General features: G+C 35.0%; 1 protein-coding gene across 1 annotated transcript in view; it reads right to left on the reverse strand.

Annotated features, from left to right (window-relative positions):
* LOC133178063 (fibrocystin-L-like) overlaps nucleotides 1–18,901 on the reverse strand; it is an 84,567-nt gene that overhangs the window by 21,420 nt on the left and 44,246 nt on the right. Inside the window, exons 28-41 of the mRNA XM_061312830.1 lie at nucleotides 17,307–18,794; nucleotides 16,995–17,135; nucleotides 15,804–15,972; nucleotides 14,673–14,829; nucleotides 14,271–14,427; nucleotides 13,381–13,460; nucleotides 9,631–9,760; nucleotides 9,067–9,435; nucleotides 6,927–8,449; nucleotides 6,607–6,778; nucleotides 6,061–6,333; nucleotides 5,550–5,807; nucleotides 4,287–4,535; nucleotides 2,475–2,651 (exon numbers count right to left, since the gene is read on the reverse strand). Of these exons, the coding sequence (XP_061168814.1) occupies nucleotides 2,475–2,651; nucleotides 4,287–4,535; nucleotides 5,550–5,807; nucleotides 6,061–6,333; nucleotides 6,607–6,778; nucleotides 6,927–8,449; nucleotides 9,067–9,435; nucleotides 9,631–9,760; nucleotides 13,381–13,460; nucleotides 14,271–14,427; nucleotides 14,673–14,829; nucleotides 15,804–15,972; nucleotides 16,995–17,135; nucleotides 17,307–18,794 (5,343 nt within the window). The remainder of the gene's footprint in view (nucleotides 1–2,474; nucleotides 2,652–4,286; nucleotides 4,536–5,549; nucleotides 5,808–6,060; nucleotides 6,334–6,606; nucleotides 6,779–6,926; nucleotides 8,450–9,066; nucleotides 9,436–9,630; nucleotides 9,761–13,380; nucleotides 13,461–14,270; nucleotides 14,428–14,672; nucleotides 14,830–15,803; nucleotides 15,973–16,994; nucleotides 17,136–17,306; nucleotides 18,795–18,901) is intronic.

The following is an 18,901-nucleotide window of genomic DNA, read 5'->3' on the forward strand; positions in this document are numbered from 1 at the left end:
CCTACCGGTGAAACCGGAGGGGACTATAGGTTTCCTCTGAGTCTGTCCATCCATCTGTCTAGCTGTCTGTCTGTATGTCCCACTTTTCTTCTAAACGCTTGCAGATATTAAGCTGATTCTTGGTATGTGAGTGTATCTTGATGAGTTACAGATCAAGTTTGCATTTCGTTCCGCTTCATTGATTTTTGACGGAATTATGGCATTTTCAATTCTTAATGGGAACCAGATTACACTTGCCGGTAGGGGACTAGTATTGCTAATGCAATACTCTCAGAATGCTTGTTTTTTTTTTATCTGAACTCCTGTACAAAATTTCAAGACAGAATAGGCATGATTTGGACACAGCTAAGGCACAGAACCTGTATGTGTTTTTGAAAAGCTGTACAGGCTCTGCATACCCAACACATACACAGAATCCGAGTCTGAAAGTGAGGTGTTCTTCCTTATGTCAGACTTGGATGATTTTGTCACTTTTGAACTGGATACAACAGTCTAGAGAGGCCATTTGAAATCTTTATCCTTGGATGTTTCAATGCAATGTTGACAGACATTGAAATATGTAGTCTTTGTTAATAAATGACTTTAGCTGGACTTTAACTTAAAGCTGAACATGATTTATAAATGGAAGAGAGTTATCATTGTCTGCCATATACTAGTTAGCCTTCTCAAGATTGTCCTTTTCCAGCTCCTATATAAGCCTCGGCTTTGTTCACTGCTCAATGTATTTTGCTTCAAGGGCTTTACCTCGTGATATAATTGGTCACAACAAAAATGACCTCTGTATGCCTCTGCCACCTCAGGAGAAAAAGTTACCAAATATGTTTGATATCAATAGCACAGGTCAATGTTACAAAGTGAAATAAACACAACTGCATGTCTAATGAAATAAAATGTAAATAAAAAGGACAATGAAAGATATCCATGTACTGCATGCACCAGTGACAAGGTAAAAACAATCAGGTGTAATGATGTGAAGGGTTTATATACCTCAGTGCTGATATAGGAGATAGGAAAACTAATATGGTGTATGCCTATTTACAGTTCATATTCAGCTTTAACACTTTCATTTTATTTTACGTGTCATCACTGTGATAAAGAAAGTTATGATTTAATTAATTTCTTTCTCAGATTGAACAGACTTCGTTTGAATTACAATAAAATTGTGCATAATCATTTGAGTCTTCATTAGAAATTAATATGAAATTTAAAATGATATAATTGTAGATATATTTTATAGAAAATGAATGAGGGCATGCTTATATATGATTCCAAATTTTACAAAATCCTAAAACTGATCATTTTAATAATTATGTAAAGCATTGTACAGTTTGGTTTCAGTCTCCATTTTGGCATCTACAGTAACATCAGAAGATTCTCTAAGATGCTGACCTATAGATACAGATGAATGCACAGATTCCATGACTCCATATATGGTATGTCAGACAGCCTTTTTTGACATGGGCTTCCCAAATCTGTGTCTCCAGATATGGAAAATCACTCGTTTCTTGCATGGGGTTTTTCAGAATCTGTGAGTCCATATAAGGAAACTAGCATTCCTTTCTGGCACAGGTTTTGTAAAACCATGTGATCTAATAGTGCTAGATCATTTTGAGATATCCCTGGTATTTGAGATATCATTGTTCCAGATAATGAAGTTCATTATGAATTGTTTGTGAATTATGTAATGTATACTTTTACTTAAATTTTCTAAAATTGAATACTGTGTAATAGGTATTTTCTGCAGTTGGATATTTTTGTGATTAGACCCCTGAAAGGTAGCAAATTTATATCTGCATTTTCAATATGCCACAAAAATTTATTTATGGTATATGAACCACAAATTCAAAGGATTTGGCAGAACACGGTACATGAACCTCAAATTCAAAGGATTTGGCAGAACACTGCCATGTTTACATTCGATTGAATTTATTTGAAGGAATGTTGACCAAGAGTGCATTAAAACGATTACTAAACTACGAGTTATGAAATAACATTAAAACAGGTTGACTGACTTTTCTGACTTGCATGTACAGAATATCTGAATTAATTCTTAAAGAATATTTTGTGATTGTAATTTTTGCGGATTTGTCCTATCCGCAAAATTCTGCAAAAATTTTTCAACCGTAGAAAATACCCCTTATACAGTATGCAATTTTTAATCACTTTCTGCAAGAAAATGAAACCATGTTTTCCACTTTTGAAACAAGCATGACACTCATGTATATTATCAAGACAAATCACTAGATTTTACAATTTTGGTTTCTTAAATTTTGAAGACATAATTTAATATTTGGATTTTATGCAGAATCTCCATTAAACACCCTTTATTATATAAATCCATATTCTGCTGTGGCTGTCCTCCAGGAAAACAACCATGGCTAAATGAATCTGCTACGGCCATTGATAGGATGTATGATTTAAAAAGATTAAATGGAGTACTAATAGTTTGACAGGTTTTATCACTCAACACTCACCTATATATAAAAGATTAGTGTTATTAGGGTCCTGTGTTCGTCCCACAACAATTCTGGCCCCAAATGACTCCTTGTATAACTTGTCATAGGTGGCTCCCTCCACTCGTATATTTCTAGTGAGGAGGCCCACCTCGGCTGCCATGGTCATTGACTTGTTACCAGCTGTTTCTGTATGGGCTGAAATGAATAAATTGAAGTTTTAAGAAATACAGGAGCATTCATAAACCCTATGAAGTTGTAAAATTAATGCTTAATAGAGTATTTGCTAAGACCCCAAATCAGTTCTAATTCCCAAATGAGAGGCCCATGGGCTAAATTGCCCTGTTGTTTTTCATCAGTAGATTTCCCCCTATATATTCCTATGTAAAACTGTTATCTCCTTTTGTGGCCCCTCCCTACCTCAGGGGTCATGATTTGAACAAACTTAAATCTACACTACCAGAGAATATTGCTTCCTTATAAATGCTTTGCTATTCTGTGAAGATCTTTAATCATCTTTTCATATAGATTCTTACGTAAAACTTTGATAACCCATTGTGGCCCCATTCTACTCCACAGGGTCATGATTTTAGCAAACTTGATTCTACACTACCTGAGAATGCCTCCATGTAAATAAGACTAATTATGGCTTTCATTTTTTCCTATACAATCCTAAGTAAAACATTGATTGCCCATTGTTTCCCCACCCTGCCCTCATGGGTCATGAATTGAACAAACTCGAATCTATGCTTTCAGACAAGTTTCATCTTTTCTGGTTCTTGAGAAGAAGATTTTTGAAAGATGCAAATAAATTTTCACTAATTCTTCTAATTCTTTATTATCTCCCTGAAAGAGGGCATGGGATTCATTTGAACAAACTTGAATCCTCTTCATCAAAGAATGCTCTATGCCAATTTTGGTTGAAATTGGCTCAGTGGTTCTTATGAAGACATTGAAAGTGTGAAAAATTTACAGACAGATGGACACTGGACAAAATGTGATCAGAAAAATTCACCTGTGCTTTCAGCTCAGATGAGCTAAAAATGAAAATTTCACACATGCAGAATTATATTTTGAAGAAGAATCATTGAAATACTCCCTGAGGAAATCTAGATTGTGGGCCTTTATTATCAGTCATGGATTAGCACCATAAGTATTCCTGATGAAGTGTGCTTCATGAAAAATATGCCTACATGCAAGTCTGTGTGATTTACACACCAATAATTCACACTAAACTTAAAAACATTCCTTATATTCACATTTTACATGTTCAAAAGCACCAAAAATATACTCAATGTTTGAATTATTCGCTGCCCTACATTGTTACATTTTTATTAACGTGTCTGTAGCTCATTGTGATGTCACTTTAACGTGAGTTTCTCTGTGCATATTTCTAAGCGTGAGTATAAAATGGCATTCAAATCAATTTCAAAGTTGGCTTAGTAGAAAAAAACACAGCAAATGTAAATATAGTGAAATATTCACCAGCTGATATAAGAAAAATCCAGTCTTTAATAAACTATGATCCTCTACAAGTCTCTATGTTTTATATGCCTATACCTATATGCTTGTACTCTATGATCTTTTATATGCCTATACCTATATGCTTGTACTCTATGATCTTTTATATGCCTATACCTATATGCTTGTACTCTATGATCTTTTATATGCCTATACCTATATGCTTGTACTCTATAATCTTTTATATGCCTATACCTATATGCTTGTACTCTATGATCTTTTATATGCCTATACCTATATGCTTGTACTCTATAATCTTTTATATGCCTATACCTATATGCTTGTACTCTATGATCTTTTATATGCCTATACCTATATGCTTGTACTTCAGTGTGCTGTTGAGGGTCAAGGTCCGGCCATTACTGGAAACAGCAGTGACTGCAAATGTTTCTGTCTCCCAAACCGAGAAATCTGTAGGAGCAATCACTATTTCACTGCCTACTTTCCATGTGACTGATGATACCAGGCTTATCTGGTTGTCTCCCGGATTGGCTGTAACCCCCAACATTGTCCAGGAAGTTCCAACATCCCTCCCATGTAAGTCAAGTCCACCAAATGTTCCTAGTATTACATGTAATTTGATTCATGAAATGTTTTTAATGTTTCAAGCTAACATCTAACAATTTTTGCTTTAGGGCTCAGTTACACCTTACAGGATAGTGCTAATAGACATCAGACGGATATAGCCCAATTTTCAATCCATTTGTCTCTGTTATATATATTTCTTGTCTGTTTCTCATTTGGTGAAAACATTCAATGTCCAGAGAGGTCCAATTAAGTTTGTTATATTAACCAAAAGTTTTGAGCTTGTTTTAAAATTTGGATTGGGCCCTTCTGGACTTGAGTGTTCACTAAAAGTGCCAAAGGTCCATTTTAAAGTGCAGCAGGTTTGGAACTCATGTGCTTCTTCTGCACTTGACCAGTCTGCTTTTGTTGATATTCCTCGAACCCAATTAAGTCATGGCTTGATAATTAGCGGTTGTGAAAAAGAAAAACCGAATTTGCTCAGTGCATGGAATGGATGACCGTTAGTCTAACAATTGAAAACTATTTTCCAGTTTCCCATGCATTGCTCATTCCTTTTACATGGTTCTCATTCTATAGCACTATCTGGTACAATGTGACGGAGTCTTTGAATCCTTCAATTGCCAATTCACAAAAAAAATTGTCTTTTGACTAAGGATTACGAGACCCATTTTTGTAATAAAAATTGTAAAGCATATAATTAGTGAATACTAATTTCTTTAACTACCACATATCCCTTTTTTTTCACGTGTTGCAAATTTAAAAAAAGGGTATATTTTTATTTTGTGTAAGTTATTTTTTGCGATTTTAAAAAATAAATAAAAAAAGGTAATGTTTTTACAATGGAGAGAAATGTCTCTAATTTTTGTGTATTTTATTTTTTGCGAGTTAAAAGTGATCACAAAAATGCGAAAAATAAATCTTCGTGAAAAAAACGGATTATACTGTATGTCTTTTTATTAGGTATCAATTTTCAATTTGTTTTAAAAACATTAATATTTTTAAGGTTGTCATTTTAACAGACCAGCATGTAAAATTAACATACAGTACCTATAGCTTTAGATCCAACCTGTGGTCCCGAATTCATTGGATAAGGTGGTGTAGAATGCTCTCCATTCAAGAGGATCAAAGCCCGACCTAGAAAAGGTTTGTCTGGCCATCCAATAATTAAACGACCCCCTAGGATAACGATGTAGGTACAGTTTAAGACAAAGTTCCTAGTTCCATTAGCATCATCTAGTTCTAGAGTACCAAAGAGAACCAATTTGCCCATTGCAGGAAGGTCTGTGTCTGCCACCACCCATTGATCTAATGCAGAAAAATCACAAAAAAAGAACTTTCACAAATAATAGATTACACCAGTTCTATTATTTCATTTTAATTCCAATGTACTTTAATTGTTCTATTAAAATCTGAAAATCTTTGCATATATTATTGAATAACACCATAATATATTATATAAACTATACATCAATTACAATTTATAAAATAATTTATAAAAACAATAGTTTCCCTTTTGTCTTATAAACTCTATATTGAAAAAAAATTAAAATGTGAATACCTTTATTAATCTTCACATTATCTCCGTCTTTAGGGAGATCATACGTGCCATTACTGATATAACCACCCCAGCCCATCTCCGCATTTTTCCAGGTCTCCTTGTCTGACCAATATTCAAAGTCGTAAGGTCTGCTTGTGACTGGTGGTACAGTATTAGGGTCCACTGGAGCCTTACAGTCCAGATAGAAACACTTAAAGGCCCGGAAACTTACACTATAGGTGATGTCATCATCCACACTGCGCTTACGTCTCGATGTTGCCTTTCTGGATGATACTGGTTAAGGAATAACAGCTGTTTTTATAACGTTTAAGAGTGTTTCATATTTTAAATTATAGAATTTATATAATTATTTTATTATTAAATTGTACAAAATTGTAAAAGAGAGGTAGTTCACCTTCCATTAAACTATTTGAAAAGGATTTTTTACTGATTAAATAAACATATATATATATATATATATATATATATATATATATATATATATATATATAAAAATATATAAAACATATTTTGTATACGACACAGACTTTAAATACATGTACTTACAGATGTATCGGATCTCGTTATCATTTTTAAGGTATTCCCACTGACCATGGACAGTATTGCCATCAATATTTCTTGTTGGCTCGATGTTTGTGCTCCCGTCTAACATAAACCTGTCAGGCCTGGCTGAAACCTTCTGTCGCATGATTACGTACTCGTAACCTCCTGTACTGTTCTGTAAAAAACTCAGATTTAAAGAAAAACAAAACAAAACACAGACAATTTTGAGATTTTAAGGAATTAATCTGAAAAAAGGGATTTTCTGAAGTAAAGAAAATTCAAAAACAAAATTCCTAATTGAAGAAAATGGTTCCTTCTCTTACCTTCTGAAATCGATCAAATGTACCAGTGTAACTTATGTTGGTCAATTGATCAGCATCCTTGAAATAATAAAAATATTCTTCTCCATCTAAAAGTACAGTCATCCAACCCAACTTGTGGGTGATAGCCTTCTTCCTCCATGGCATCGAGTCATTTCCATGACGATTAACAATCACAAAGTCTTTGTAATTCAGTGCCTCAGGACTGATACCATTAAAAGAGAAGCGATGGTATTTGACTTCTGGGGGACAAGCTTTTGCTGGAATACTGCCACTTAGGTTGCTGCTGAATTTAGCAAATGATACACAGGTCGGTGGTAAGGTATCTGATGCAGAACTTACACTTTTGCCAGCATTAGCAGCAATGGAGGCAGCATTGCCCGTCTCTCCTATCAATGTTCCGTCAAGATCTCGGATAATCCCAGCCCAGGGCCACGGAAATGTGCCTTTATTTGGAGCAGACACCCACTTAAGATTTCTCGTCTCATAATAAAATCCTCCACAATGCACAGCACAAGTGCCAGCAATCCTAGCAAAATCAAAACCAACACAATTGCTCTCATCAAAATTAACAAATCGGATTCCATCAATGGTCATTCCATTGCCGTATGGAAGAACAAATGCAGCTCTTGTACAGCCCTGTTCTTCTCGGGTGAGACTTGAAGCATGCCCAACAATCAGCAGATTCTTGAAAAGTTGGTCTCCCTCGATGATTAGTTTTCCCTCATATCCAGCCAACTTATTATTTACCAGCACAAAATCCCTACACTCAAGTGCCCCACCATTAACAATTTCTGCACCTTTCTCATTATTCCAAGCAGTGAGGGATTCAAACAAGGACATGGCAGGTTTGGTTGAACTACATCCACCTCCTTCTCGAGTCTTAATAGTTGTAAAAATCCACAGACCAAACCACCCATTGGAGTGAGCTGTGTTGTTCCTGAATGCCCTTACAGGAATATGTTGTGGACAAATACTACTGTCAAATGAAGGACCATCTGGATGTGTATGCATTCTGTACCAAAATCCAAAATGTGTGCCACCTACTGCTCGATTATGCTGAATCGTGTTATCTGGATTAGTTACCCAATATGCTGCTGGTGTAACATCATCATTTTGAAGACTGCTTGACTCTCTTACAAACATTAATAAATTGTATTGCACAGTGCTACCAGTTTCTATTCCATCCTCAAAGAAAAAAGCTCCACCCATGACATTGTAAGCAACATTGTGTTCCACAAGGACATTGTGGGATCCATGAATATTAACAGCTCTGTTGAATGTGTTATAGATTCCACAGCCTCTAACATAGGACCCATTGGTATCTCCATTCAGATGGAAGTGAATTGGATATCTCCCAAGTCTGAAGGCTTGACCAGCATGGGTCACCTCCACATATTCCAGACGAGCATGTGACATACTTCCAGATTGTTTTGGGGAGTGGATCATGATTTGGGCTCCAAATTGGTCACTTCCCATCTCCTCTCCAAATCGACCCTGGAAACAAGTTTGAGTTGCAAACTCCCCTAAAAATGAAAAGAATGCATATTATATTTACAGTCTTACTTTAACAAGTTCTTGATTTGACTTTTCAATTCATGAGAATGTTCTTTACTTTTAAATACCATACTTTTTGAGATAAATTACATAATTTTTTAATCTGGATTACTGGATTAGGGTGCACAAATTACACAGGTGTTTACCTCTTTCTGCAGTTTTTTTTTTAAAGTAATGTGTTTACTGTCTGTAATTTGAGCTTTATGTCAGTAATCTCATTTTGGCAATACCCTGATTTGCTTTTTCCCATGTGCATTTGATAACTTTTAGATAAAAATAGTTTTTGATTGTAACAATGTAGGTAATTATCTATTTAGTCAACATGAATGACAATCAAAGTATGTATCTTTTAGGCCTTCCTGTGAATTCTTATCATTGTTAAACACTTATACAGCTTTGGAGGGGGGAGGGGATATTGGAGCATATGAAAGCGTAATTTCCAGAGGTAAATCTGTAATCTGTATTTTGATACTAAAATCTGGAACTAATATGGAATTTCCTCAAATAGTAGCTCTGAAATTATATAATATTATTCTGGTGAAAAGGAAAGTGAAAAGATGTGGCTAGACTGATATACACAATTTACCAGTATCAAATCCATCAGGACAAGCTTCAATTTTCTCCACAAACTCTGAATTACTGTCTCCTCTCACAATGATATTCCTAGAAAGCATTCCAACTTCTGCTCTGAAATCCACATCTGTCCCATCAAAAGTTTCGGTGACCCCTAGATGGTCGTACTTCAATGGTTCCGTCAAGGTTATAGTCCTGTTGTCACTGTCTACAGACTGAATGATTCGGAGCTCCGTCTCCTTTTGAGAATGTCTGTGGCTTGTTGTTGCTATAACAATTTTGTCCCCAGCTTTCCAGGTTACAGCCTCTCTCAGAACAATAGTAGAATTTCCTGCCAGAGCAGTTGTTTCCAATGTAGTCCATGGTACTGGAACTGGTTTTCCTAAAATCAAGAAGAAAATTTAATATTTTGAAAATTTAATATCTTGACTTGTGCGGTATTTTTTCTAAAATAATTGTCTCCTTTTCATATCTCTCTCACTCTAAATGTTCTTTCTTTTTCATATGAGTATATCTTATCAAGATTGTAATCTACACGTCATATGAAACAATAAGATTAATTTATATCCCAACAAACCATGGAGCTCCAGATTTCCTTCTCTAACTGCCAGTGACTTGGTGCCATAAATAGGGTATTCCTTGGTACGATGATTTCCATACAGTGTTATTTCAGCCTTGTGCTGGAAAGGCTTTTCTTTTGTTCCAACCTGTTTAATATGATGAAATCTTTGTTGAAGGAAAAATCTTACTTTAAGTCATGTGTTATGATTTCCTGATCAATGTAAACATAGGTAATCAAAGATTACAAAGCTCACCACGACAAATGCTATCTAAAGGTAAGACAAAATCTCATATAAAACAAGTGTTCTGGTAGTGTGCATCCCTAGATACATCTATACAATTTTGGTCCAGGTTCTATAGATAATTGAAAATGGACCTGCTTCAAAAATTTTAACAGTTCAATCACACTGTAAATGTAGGTCAAATCCAGCTTCTAAAGCATGTCTGGTAGTGTGCATACCTAGTAACATGCATACTCAATGCAAGTTCAGTCACCATAGGGCTTGGTAGTGGACCAGCTATTAAACCTGTTCATTCACCTGGAAAATGTAGGTCAGATCTAGCATCTAGTGCAAATCTATAGTGTACATCCCTAGATGCATCATTCATGCAAGATTCAACACCATGGGGCTTTAAGTTACTTGGGAGTGAACACCCTTCAATAAATGTAAGTAAGATTCAGCATCCGAAGCAAGTTTGGTAGTGTGCATCCCTAGATGCATCCTCTATGCAAGTTTAGTGCAGGTAAGGCTTACAGTCACTTGCAAATGAAACTACTTCAAAAACTTCAGCCTTTTTAGTGCTTATCCAGAAAATATAGGTCAGATCCAGCATCCTAAGCAAGTGTGGTAGCATGCATCCCTAGATGCATTATTTGTGCAAGTTTCATATAGGTAGGGCTTACAGTTGTTACTTGGGAATGAACCTGCTGTAAAAACTGATATGTCCACTCATGCAGGAAATTAGGTCAGATCCATCATCCAAAGCAAGACTTGAAGTGTGCATTCCCAGATGCATCATCCATGTAAGTTTGGTCTAGGTAGGTCTTATAGGTAAAATCCACCTGTGACGTCACTCTTTTGTTTGAGCGCTCCATTATTTTACAGGAATGGAGAGTTGCAAATTACACTGAAAACAGAATTTGTTATGTTCATATTCTCCTTCCCGTACCTCTACCGAGGAAAGAACTTAGAAAATTTTAACAAGTTTATTTTCACATAAAGAAAATAAATGTGGCACTGTTGAAAATCGAACCCGGTACCTTCAACTTCGGGGTCAGGTACTCATCTCACTAAGCTATCGAAGCTGTTGAATGACAGCAGATTTAAATAACTTCAGTAAACTTTTTTCACCTTACTTTCTGTATATATACATGTAAATTAATACTACTAATATGTTAAATGTATATTTACAATGTATCTTACAAATATTCTTTCTTACATATTAACAAACAATACATGTAATTACAAGCATTTAAAAAGGTGGATTTTATGTGGGTTAATATACTCGTAGCGCTCCGTTCCTTAAAAGCAATGGGCCTCGGCCCCTCAGGGGGCCTCGGCTCCATTACTTTTAAGGAATGAAGCGCTGGTTGTACATTAACCCTTACTTCCTTAGGAATGAGACCAGGGGTATAGCAAAATCTCATCTCAACTTCATCGAAGTGATCGAACTAAAAATGGAACAAGTGACCAATGAACTTTACCATCAACAACTTCCTAAGACACATATCCTGTTTTTTCCCCTGTACACACATATTCATATGTAATAAAATCTGACACACTATATGCCTCAAGAGCCATAATTTCAACAAATTTGAATTTACACAGCATAAGGTTATGTATGAGGACATTAAATTGTAATCTTGGAATTAATTTTCAATTCTCTTTACATATACTGAAAGGAAAAAGAAATGCACAATGACCATTTGAAGTGAATTAAAGCTACACATTTTCCAGTATTGTTATCAAACATTTAAAATCATCTTTACCGTAATCAATAAGTTACCAAAATCTTATGTGATTTTGACTGATACATGTAAATCAAGAGTTATTGAAATTCATATGACAGTACCCCCGAAAAGTGAAACTAAAAATTCATCATCTCCCTTGCACATCTGTCACGTTCTTGATTATCCTGCGCATGGAGTTCATCAGTGCATTTATCTTCCTTATAGGGATATTATTCAACCCTTCAGACAACGCAGTCCTTGGTGGTGAGTAGCTCAGCAGGAGCATTCCAAAACCTTCAAACTCTACCATCCAGTTAGTCTCACAGATTTTTGATTGGAGAAAAAAGATAGAATTTATGGGAACCAGTTGATTTAGAAAATGTGATGTTTGTTAGAAGGTCTTGACAAACTCTGACTACACTTTCCCGGGGTGTAAATGCTGAAAAAATAGGGATAGGACACATATGTGCGTGATTGAGAGTAATTCTGACGTAAAGTTGCTGAGCTCACAGACCAAAATAGAGCAATATGGGTTTTGTTCAGTTTTAGGGTAAATGTAACAATTATGATTGCCTTGATGATTACAGAGGTAGCAGAATGAAAAACCCTATACTGATTTGACGTTATTACGCGACAACGTCACCATTACGGTTGGTTGGAAACCTTCCAAGTTACTCTCTGATAACTGATAACATGTTCCTTGGTGGAAAAATTAAAAACAAACTGAACAGCAACATGTTGTTGTCTTTTTCTTCACTTTGGCAATTCAATTATTAGACCCAAAGAAACTACATCTGTCAATCGTACCATAATTGCAAGAAATTCATACTGACTGCAAATATGCAAAAATGGTGTCTATACCTCAAGTGCATCAGGTGGTACTACAAAATATGTCAACAAACCTGTCATCATCAATATGCATGTTTTTGGCTTTTTACCACTTTCCCAAAATGGGAGGTCAGACATTTCATGGTTGAGTAATTTTGAACAAAGATTAAGAGCACGATAACCAAGATATACCTCTGACCAGTTTTCATAATTTTCGGACACATATAGTCAAACATATTTCGCACATTATGTTATCATGTGTTTCTTTTTCCTTTCAGTATGTTTTACAAGTATCTATTTATTTTTACCAGTATGTTAACATTGCAGAAATCCAGTAATCTGATAGGAAGATTTGAGCACATTTGAGGGAAAATTGCTATATTCATGTATCAGCAACAATGTTACCCCCTACACACAAAGATTCTATACAATAAGAGTGGCTTAATATTGGCAAGTTGACATGGAAAATCAGTCAAAATCCCCCCCCCCCCCCCCCAAAAAAAAATGCATGAATTTGTCATACAGTATCACTTAAGCTAGAGCATGCCTAGATTGTGACAATTAAGCCACATGATTGTGTGATTACAAAGACCTATGACTCTAAGTCACATGTGTTTAAATTGCTGCCTTCAAGTGATTACGCAAAAATATATAGACATTTCATATGTATTCAGATGAGCCATATAAGGTCTAAGATCTCACTGAGCATAGAGAAAACCTCTACATCTACAGTCAAACCTCATTATCTTGAACTCAATGGGACCAAGAAAAAACTTCGAGATATCTGAAGATTTGAGATATCCAGGGTAAAATACTTAAAGAAAAAGGGGTTGGGACTTCCAAATCACTTCGATATATCCACAGTATTCGAGATATCAGTGTTCAAGATACTGAAGTTCAAATGTATTTCATAAGAATTCTAGATAAGAAAATAAAGGTTATTTGATGCAGTATAATGTATAGTAACAGATATGATAATGAACTCACTTGTAAAAGACCATTCTGCACAATAAGAATGTTCACAGCTTTTAATTCTAAATCTTTGTCATCAAATACAAGTGTACCACCTAAAACAAATTGAAACTTTTTGATTTAAGGTAGTCCACTCCTCAGGTTTTGATTCAAGGTTGTCCACTCCTCAGATTTTTGAAAATCAGTAGTTTAAAAGTACAATGTAATTAAAAATGCTCACAAAAATGAAAAATTAATTAAAAAAATAATGTGTATTTTCAAAGTTCATCATTATAGTTAATCATAATTTTATCATATAGGGAAAATTATCAAATCTCAAATATATATTTTCAGGAAATGTGAATAAAGGATCGAACTAATTATACATTTTGTAATTGAAAATTGATCAACAAATATATTTTAGTATAAAAACTATAAATATCCAGGCATTCAGAAAAAAATGTCATGTTTTTTTTTATACTTATGTGGTATTTTAGTTCTTCTTTTACTTCTATTGTTATAAAATATAAGTGTAAAAAAGCATGTGACATCATTGCAAGATATGACATATTACATCCAATTTCATCTCATGTTAACAAGCATTTGTATCTAATGCAAGATTAAAGGAAATTTAATTTCTCTAAAAATGCAATTTTTTTTGTACTTTTATGGGCTGCAAATGTTTATTTTTGAAGACCATTTCTAGGACTTCAAAGAAGAATCTTGAATCATATGCATGAAATGAAAATTGTTGCATAAAAAAAATTTCAATTTCAACCTTCAATTTTAGAGTTATTAAATTAAATAAAATGATAATTTTAAGAGTTATTGTTCCTGGCTGAGGAGGAGGCATCCTTTATCAATAGAAAATATATTGAAAGTGAAACAATTTCATTCATGTACAAAGAGAGAAATATTAAAGCTACCTTGAATTAGTAACACTCTTAGCTTGGGTGTACTGACATCTAGGAGGATTGTTTGTCCAGCGGTGATTACAACAAAATCATCCTCCTTTGGTAGGGGACCTCCTCCCCAGGTAAAAGGGGAAGACCACACATCAATGTAGAAAAATTCAGCTGATGTCTAAAATAGATCCAATATACCTAACACCTAATTGTATAATACTATAACTATTTAATTATACTAAAATCCTTACAGAATTGATTTTTTTCCCCTGACATTCTATGTAGGTCACCTTTTTAAAAGAACATGCAGTTGTCTTAATTACTCTGAAGCTTGTTTTAGAATAAAAACTAAGGTCAAGGCCACATGTTTGAATGTTCAATCTTTCAATCTGTTCAATGTCTAAGAAATGAAGATTTTCAAACCTGTACAGCCTTTCCATTGCCAGCCACCTCTACCCTGATTAGAGCTTTCTGGGACCTTGGGTGCTGATTTGTGACACAGGTAATCTGTGTGGGGGTCACAGTTTTGACATCACAGACTGTCCCAGCAATGGAAACTGATACATCAGCCTTCACAGATCTACAGAGATCACAGAAATACTAGTGGTTATTTTATCTTATAAGGCCCCAAAATATTAATTAATAGTTTCTCAGGCCAAAAATTTCAAAATTCAATGAGGCAGGCAGGCTTTTTTTTTTTTTTTTTTTGGCAGGTAATATCTCTTTTTTTTTTTTTTTCCATGTCAGTCGTTCAAAAAAATGATGATATCAACCGATTCTTACTTTTTTGTTCTCTTACATTAATTAAAATATATACCCAACTTTAAATAATGTTATTCTAAATATTTGTTTAAATATTAATTTAAAAAATACGTATTAACAAGAATCTGATAAAAACATCTATCTTTAAGCATGGATGAAAGGGGAATAACTCAATTTTCTTTTTCAACTTGGAAAAATAGAAAATTGAGTTATTTCCCTTTTCAATATGTCAATAAAATTTATCAATGCGGCAGTTTTTGACCTGATGTGGCGGTGCCTGAGAAACTACTGATTAATTTTTTCTGGCCTAAACAGTATGAGTTTACTTTGCCATTTAATTTAATTTCATTTAACATCTACATATTAGTTTGTGTGTTCAATGCCCATCAAATCTCTTGGCATCTGTTTATACTAGAAATTATCCAGTCAAATAGACCTAGAACAATCTATAGGAATAATGGTCTACAATGGCCTTTTTAACCCTCAAAATTAAACTTTAATGAAGATTTGATTAAATAACTTTCCTTAATCCATATTTTCTGAACTAGAATATGTCTTCTTTAGAACATAATTATATATTTTATGTATTAAGTAGCATTGAACAGTGTCTTTAGTATGTAATCTTTCAATTTCAGTCTTATTGAAAAAGAAGTGGGACATTGTCATGTGTACAAAACGCCTTCCATAAAAAGTAATGTACACAACTTGTTTACACATAATATATCATTTTAATTATATTGAATGTACATTTTGATAATCTAGCTTGCATTGTTTAATTTTATGGTTCCTTACCCAAATCCTGTCCCCTCAATCGTAAGTGTGGTTCCCCCTGCTGTGCCCCCTCTGGCTGGGGTTACCATAGTAACATTAGCGGTCAAGGCAGCATCATAAGTGTATGCATCACGCAGTGTCCTGGTTACACCATTATTAGTCACATTCACAGTGCAGGTAAGATTACCATCTGAAAATCCATTATAAAGTCACCAAACATTTCAAAATCAATCATGTTTTAGCTCACCTGAGCTTTTCTGACTGAAGTGTCCATTGGTCTGCTCATCTGTCTGCATTAATTCCTATTCTTCACCTATTGTGTCTGTAAACATTTTACAACTTCTTCTCCAAAAAGCAGAATTTCAGATTTGTTTATATGAAGGACCACAGCCTCTTTCAAAGTGAGATAATGAAGCAAGTGAAAATTTAGTGGCATAAATTAGCCTCAATTTGAACATTCAAACCTGAATCTGCTTTACCTGAGGATGCTTGCATATTAGTATCAATGATCATGGCCCTGTTTTTCTTGAAATTTTTTAAAAAAAATTTTCCCCCATATATTGCTAGATAAAACTGTGATTCCCTATAGTGGGCCCAACTTACCCCTGGGGGCAATAATTTGAACTAATTTGAATCTACACTATGTCAGGATGCTTTCATGCAAGTTTCATGTTTTCTGGTCCAGTGGATTTTAATTTTTTCAAAATTTTTTTTTCAAGAATTCTTAATTATCTCCCCCTAAAAGATGCGGTTCTTTAGTTGAATAAATTTGAATCCACTTCATCCAAGTATTCTCTGTGCCAAGTTTGGTTGAAATTGACCCAGCGATTCTGGGGGAGGAGGAAATGAAACTGCAGTGAGAAGTTTAAAAAGACAACAACAACGACAATGCATGAACTTTGGCTCAGGTGAGCTAATAAAAAGTTGGAGGTATTGTCCTTTGATACATGTACAAATTTGACATTTAACTCTATATTTTTTCATTTATGTAATATCTTAAATAAATATATTACAAAAAAAAATTCTTGATGATTTCTGGGAATATTATTATATGTATAACAACTTTTTACTTTCTCTGCAGATTTTTTTCATATCTACAGCAGAGGCTTAAAAGCATTTCCTTGTGATTGTTTTGTTTTTGTATTCCTGTCAATTTTACTGAGGACTCCATTATCATGAAAATGCTACAAATATATACTCTTTGATATCTACCTGCAGGCACTGGAGTTCTACATTTGTACTGTGAGGCTGACTGGTTGACACTCTCACATCTTCTATCACAAATCCAGACAGATGTGTTATTATCAAATCCAGATCCAGATACAGTAACCAACTGATCACCAGCAATTCCTCCTAAAAATATCAAACAACATCTATTTTTTAATTTGGTTTAAAAACCTCATAATTTCAAAGTTGACCAGTAATGTTTTAACAGAATAGACAGTTTTTTTTTAATCTGGAAAATGAATTTTGGAAATATTAATTTATATGCACCACAATTTCCTTCAAATACAATGTACTGACCTGTGTTAGGAGAAATGGATGTCACAAGGAGTTCATATTCAAACTCTGAATTTTGGTTGGACTGTCCTTTCCCCTGTACATTAACCAACACAGGGAATGAGCCTACCAGACTGGGGCCTGCTGTACACTTAATCTCTGTCTCAGATGAAGAAATGACAGAACATTCAGCACTGCCAATATTGACAGTAATTTTCTCCTTCTGCCTATCAAAATTAACCCCAGCTATGGTAACTTCAGTGCCTGCAGACCCATTGGTGGGGCTGATATATGAAATGTTTGGAGATGCCTGGTAACTGTAGTTAAAGTTAACAGCTGGGTATGAAATTTGATTGGATATTACTCTGACTTCGACAATTTCTTCGTTGTCAGTTGAAGGTGTAATACAACTGATAGTGGATAAAGTTAGGTTCACAATAGGACATGGCTTGCCTTTCACTGTAACTGATGTAAGCTTATCTACAAATCCATTTCCAGAGATAAGGACAATAGTGCCACCATGTATGCTTCCCTCTGTGGGGGAAATGTCCGTAATTATCCCTGCCCCCGTCATCATCAAGTTTCCACTGGCCAGACCCTGTCCAACCACCTCTACTACCACCAGATTATTAGGCCCTGCTGGGAGATTACCAAGCATACACTCTACTGATGAATTAGACACAGATACCACCTGACAGTTTTCTCCTCCTATCTTCACAAAAATATCAGATGTCTCATTTCCAAAACCTGAACCTTCAATAGTGACTGTTGTTTCTTTGGTTCCATTCACCACATTTGGAGATATAGAGGTCAGACTAGGGGTAAATGCAGCATCATATGTGAATTTACATTCATCTTCACATACAGCTGGGAACCATTGACCTTGAGATGACCTGACCCTGACCTCCAGATTTTTTTCACCTTGACCTGCCCTTGTTCTACAGCTAATCTCAGTGTAAGTCATATTTGTTATATCACAAGTATACCCTCCAATGGTAACTGATACATAATCCTTCATTGTGGAAAACCCAAATCCTTGGATCTGAACAAGCAACCCACCTACAAGTGAACCCACAGAGGGCATAACCTTTGTCACAACAGGAATCAGGGCAAATGATCTAGACTTCACACCTGTAATGGCCACTAAAGCATATCCAAGGTTATTATGCCTTACTGTGACTGGTTGAAGAACTCCAATAGAAGGAGAATTAGCATCATCAATATTACAAATCACATCAGTACCACTGTCTTTGTCACCAACACATCTTCCATCTCCAAAACTGATCTCATTCTGGCAGTCATTATTGGAAAACCCTGTACCTTGTAAGGTAATGTTCGTATTTACTGTGCCATTATTTTCAGACAACGCTGTAACAACTGGAGTGGTGCATGTCCAGAATTTAAAGTTAAACTTTGTTGGATCTCCCCCTGTTGGTTGAGGTACAGAGCAGTTAGACAAGGGAGTGGAGTCCCCTGTACATACACCACCTGGGGCACCAGCAGGCAATGGAGCTGTAAGAACAATCAATCACATTCACATAGATAGAAGTCCTACAAAATACAGAATTATTAAGAAATCATTTATCAGCAATCATCAACTATCATTTCGAGATGATTTA

The sequence above is a fragment of the Saccostrea echinata genome, unplaced genomic scaffold, assembly GCF_033153115.1.
Source record: "Saccostrea echinata isolate AGI-Se365-2 ecotype Australia unplaced genomic scaffold, CSIRO_AGI_Sech_v1 ptg000002l, whole genome shotgun sequence".
In the NCBI taxonomy this organism is placed as follows: Eukaryota; Metazoa; Mollusca; class Bivalvia; order Ostreida; family Ostreidae; genus Saccostrea; species Saccostrea echinata.